At 32.0% G+C, this 4565-nt stretch overlaps 1 protein-coding gene across 1 annotated transcript; it reads left to right on the top strand.

Moving 5' to 3' along the window:
* The first annotated feature begins 632 nt into the window (after nucleotides 1–632).
* Nucleotides 633–2211, top strand: LOC133803854 (homeobox-leucine zipper protein ATHB-16-like). The gene is made up of 3 exons (XM_062241994.1): nucleotides 633–927; nucleotides 1026–1381; nucleotides 1512–2211. The coding sequence occupies exons 1-3, from the start codon at nucleotides 867–869 to the stop codon at nucleotides 2055–2057; spliced, it is 963 nt and encodes a 320-aa protein (XP_062097978.1). The 5' UTR covers nucleotides 633–866; the 3' UTR covers nucleotides 2058–2211.
* Nucleotides 2212–4565: the final 2354 nt, after the last annotated feature.

Here is a 4565-nt window from a genome sequence, read left to right as displayed (position 1 = left end):
CATCCATTTTATTTTTCTTTGCTTAAGTTGCTTCTTGCAAGTAACCCTTTGGTTGGTTCTCTTTGATTATTTTTTTACACCCTATCATCATAGGCTAATACATACAAATATATGTGTATATATATAATATATAGTACTGTAGAACTTCACTTATAATCGGGGCAAAGCGACGTGTATACGGGAAATTTTGTGACAGGTACCGAAAAATACTATGTCAATGAACAATTATATATGTATTGTCAAATTTTTATTTTAGATAAGATATACATTGTAGATATATATATATATATATATATTTATTATAATTGTGACGTTTTAGAAAAATACACACAAGAGCTTCCTTGTGTATATGTTTGGTGTTAAGTTTTAATCTGTTTAGTCACTTTCTGTGACATTTGTGATAAGAGGGATGAGTCAATTTCAAGGGTGTGTGTATACATATATAGACATATATACTCTATAACTACCCAATATATTGTAAATTTAATCATTTTCACTGTTTCTAAGTCTAAGCTAGAGCTTCAGTACGGCACTATTATAATTTTGATTACATGATGATGATGATGATTAAACAACAACTTAATTATCTATTTAATCTGTTGATTAATATATAATTTGCCTTGTCTTGTTGTAGGCCGGTTTGTAGGGTAACCCTTTTGCACTACTGCCACTTTATTTTTGAGGTTCGATATAAAGGAACAGAGTGGTTAAACTTAAAAGTGAGAAAAATAAAGAGAACCCTTCTTCTCCTCTCTCCCAAGCTTCTTCTGATCAAAGCAATAATATATATATATAGTAGTAGTATTAGCATTTTGGTGAATGTGTAAGGATTTCATCAGAGTCTTCTGGTTATTTACCAAGTCATCATGAAGAGGTTCAGTAGCTCAGAATCTTTGGGTGCTTTAGTCTCCATTTCTCAACCAAAAGGTAAAACATTTTCAATTCTCTACAGAAACCATTAATTTTGTGACAACATATAGTAGTAGTAATGATAAGTTTTTTGTTTTTGTTTTTGTTAATGGCAGAGACTAATAATAATCAAGGTTATAGTAAGGAGTTTCAAGCCATGTTAGACAGTTTAGACCAAGAAGACTGTGGTGAAGAGTACACAGGAAAGAAGAGAAGACTGAGTTCAGATCAAGTTAAGGCATTGGAAAGATACTTTGAAATGGAAAACAAGCTTGAGCCAGAGAGAAAAGCTAAGTTGGCTGATGAGTTAGGCCTGCAACCGAGACAAGTAGCCATCTGGTTCCAAAACCGCCGAGCTCGTTGGAAGACTAAGCAATTGGAGAAAGATTATAATCTTCTCAAGTCTAATTATGACTCTTTGAAGTTTTCATATGAAGCTCTTCAGAAACAAAATGAGACTCTAACAAAAAAGGTAGCATATATATATATATATATATATAAATAAGTAGCTGTGTGTATGTAAAGTTTTTTCAGAACTTTTTCTGAGGTTTTTTTTTCTTCTTTCAGAAGTACTACTTTTTTTATCGTTTCAAATATTGCAGATTAGACAGTTGAATACAAAAATGTCTAGACAGAGTGAAGAGAGCAGTCAATCTGTTAAAGAAGATCATCAGTCACCAATTTCTGGACATGAAAGCAATGGTTTGGATCATAGTAAAACCAGCTGTGATTTTCAGGAAAATAATAATAATAATAATAGTAATAATAATAAGGGAGCAGAACAACTACTACTACTTCATCATCATCATCATCATCATCATCACGAGACTTTTGGAAATTACTATGCCAAGTCCTCCAAAGATGGGTACTCTGACAGTGATTCCATTAATGGGGTTACGAAAGAAGATCACAACAAGCCTGAATATTCACTTGGGCCAAATGGGTCCTCCTCTTCTTGCTCAAATACTATTCAGAATTGGATTCAAATATCTGATCATAATAATTATGCTAGAGCATTCCCAGTCAAAATATGTCAACCTCAGTTCATGAGGATGGAAGATCAGACTTTGTTTAGCTCAGAAGACTCCTGTAATTTCCTTTCTGTCGATCAAGCTCCAACCCTCCACTGGTACTTTCCTGACCAGTAAAAAAAATTATAAACAAATAAATAAATAAAATTTTGTTAGAACTATAAGATGAGCTTCGATGGTGCTGTAGTTATTTGCAAGTGGCAAAAGGTCCATATCTTCTTGATGATGTTAATGTATTAATTAGTTATATAAGATGTTCTTTATTTGGTGATATATGTTGTAATAGCCTCGATCCCTATATATGATGATCAAATATATAACATTATTATTATGTTAAAAGTAAGTGTTGCATGGTCAGCTAGTCATGCATGGTGACCTCCAATCAGTCTGTTTCTTTAACTTGTTTGCATGAGAATCAAAATACTGGTTTTTTGTTTTGAGTAGCTAATATAGCTCTCAAAATTTCAAGATTTTAAATGATGAATAATCCACTCCAGCACAAAGTAAATTAATTAGTCTTTCTTTTGTTATATGTGCACTGAGAAGCAAAGGTTAGTGTGCACTGAGAAGCAAAGTTTTATGGCTTTTTTCTTTTCTTTTTATTTTTTTTAATATTATTCTGAAAAGAATTAATATTGGACAAGTCTTGATCAAAAACAAAGCAAAGGCCAAGCTGGCCCCCCCCATTCTTTTCCATCTTTTTTCTGTTTGAGCTTGTGATGGGCTCCTACTAGGCCATGTGGTTGGTGAAAAGGTACGTAGAAAACTACAGAAAAGATCAAAATGTAGTACTGTAGCAACTTCAAGTTGGTTGGGAATCAGATTTTTACAGTAGTATATTTTCAGTCTAATACAAAATTTCACTTTTTTCTTGCTAAAAACAATTTTGCCCATTTTTGATTTCTTTCATTCTTAACATAAAAAGAGAGATAAAAACAAGTTGATCTTTAACAAAAGTTATAAAGCATATGATGATGATGATGATGATGGTAAGTATATAACACACAAGATCAAGTTGGCACAAAACAAAAGTTATGTTCACCAGCACTGAATGTGTTATATGAAATTCATTGAATGGTAGTGGTAATGGAGTAGATTTTAGATATGGTAAGCTTTTTTTTTTTTGGGGGGGTGGAGGGGTTTGGGGTGAGGCTTTTTAGACTAGATTAGTAGGTATTGAACATATGGAGGTGGAGAATACACAAGTCATTTTCCAACTTTTATTTTCAACTTTAGGTGGGAAACGAACAGAAGAAAATGCCTGCTGTGACTTTCAGCTCAGCTCTTTCTCACAGCTCCTCTTCATCTTCACTCCTTGTCTTGCTCATGTCAGAAGTGGGACCTTTATCGTCATCCATGTTTGACTGTTAATGCCTCTATGGAATGGAATCTAGACCTAGTCACACCACAAGCTCCTGCTGCTTCTTTGCCTTGCCAATGACAAAAAAAACCTCTCCCAATCCCAAGAAAAATAAAAATAAACCACTAAAAACCCTTCCCTCAACACTGTCTAATAGATCTATACTTGAAACCAACAAAAAAAAAAAAAAACAGAAGATAAAAAAAGAAATAAAATCTAAAGTCCATGGATATGTATGTTACCTAAGGTTGTGTATGTCTAGTTCTTTTGACACAAATATGTTTATTAATTAGTATCTTCTTTTGGATTAATTAGGTCTCGTGTTGAGATTGACTCAATGAACTAGATTGTCTATACAGGCATAATTTTAGTTTTCTTTATACATATAAATCAGTAATATACAATATATGTAAATTTTAAATAATATGATGCTATAAATAAAGATTTTTCAACTCTAAGATGATGATTTTTTTTTCATGTGTTGTGTTAAAGTTAAGCATGATTTTGACATCAAATGCATATCATTGAATAATCAGCTAGCCAGGAACTTAATTAGTAATTACCATAGTACTTATTTGTTACCTTTGTACTTTTGTAGGAGCTTCAATCTGCAATTAAAAAAAAAAAAAAACCATACAATAGAATCTTACTAATCTCATGAATTGAGTTGAAAAGACAGATGGATAAGAGTTTCAAACAATGGTTGCAGACAAATATTCACTATATATGGACCATTATATCAACTTAGTCCAAAACAAGAAGTAGTTTTCAGCAAAAATCTATTCACAAAATGATGTGATATTGATTAGTAATTTGTCACTGTAGATAATTTCATGTGAAATTTTATTTGAAAGGAAATAATTTTTTTTCGCATTAATAAATAAATTAAAAGGGTCTTAATCTATGACTGATTTTGAGCTGAAAGAAACTTCAAACCTCACAAATTAAATCTGCTTCTCTATAAATGGAAGATCTTATCAATGGAAAATTGAATGTAATAATAAGAGAAGTTTTTGAGATGAGCTTCATTAATATGATGCTGACCAAACAAAACACAAGTCCATTTTCTTGGTCCCCATTTTTTTAAGGGATAAAGATGTGAGATATTGTCCATTGTGAGTTTAATGAGATAAAAAATTAATAGGCCGTACAACAACCCCTTGGGACCTGTTTGGCCATGTTCCTCATTTTATTTTTCTGGTCGGTTGTTCCTCTAATTTTTCACTCCCTAAATTTGTGTAAGAGATTTTCTATGCCAGAAAATA

The sequence above is a fragment of the Humulus lupulus genome, chromosome X (assembly GCF_963169125.1).
Source record: "Humulus lupulus chromosome X, drHumLupu1.1, whole genome shotgun sequence".
Classification (NCBI taxonomy): Eukaryota; Viridiplantae; Streptophyta; class Magnoliopsida; order Rosales; family Cannabaceae; genus Humulus; species Humulus lupulus.
This window is presented reverse-complemented; position numbering and strand designations above follow the sequence as displayed.

Bases quoted from the DNA above. Each gene is read 5' to 3' on its own strand.
- LOC133803854 (XM_062241994.1), top strand. From the start codon at position 867: ATGAAGAGGTTCAGTAGCTCAGAATCTTTGGGTGCTTTAGTCTCCATT. The intron at 928-1,025 runs GTAAAACATTTT...TGTTAATGGCAG, and splicing joins CTCCATTTCTCAACCAAAAG to AGACTAATAATAATCAAGGT. The intron at 1,382-1,511 runs GTAGCATATATA...CAAATATTGCAG, and splicing joins ATGAGACTCTAACAAAAAAG to ATTAGACAGTTGAATACAAA.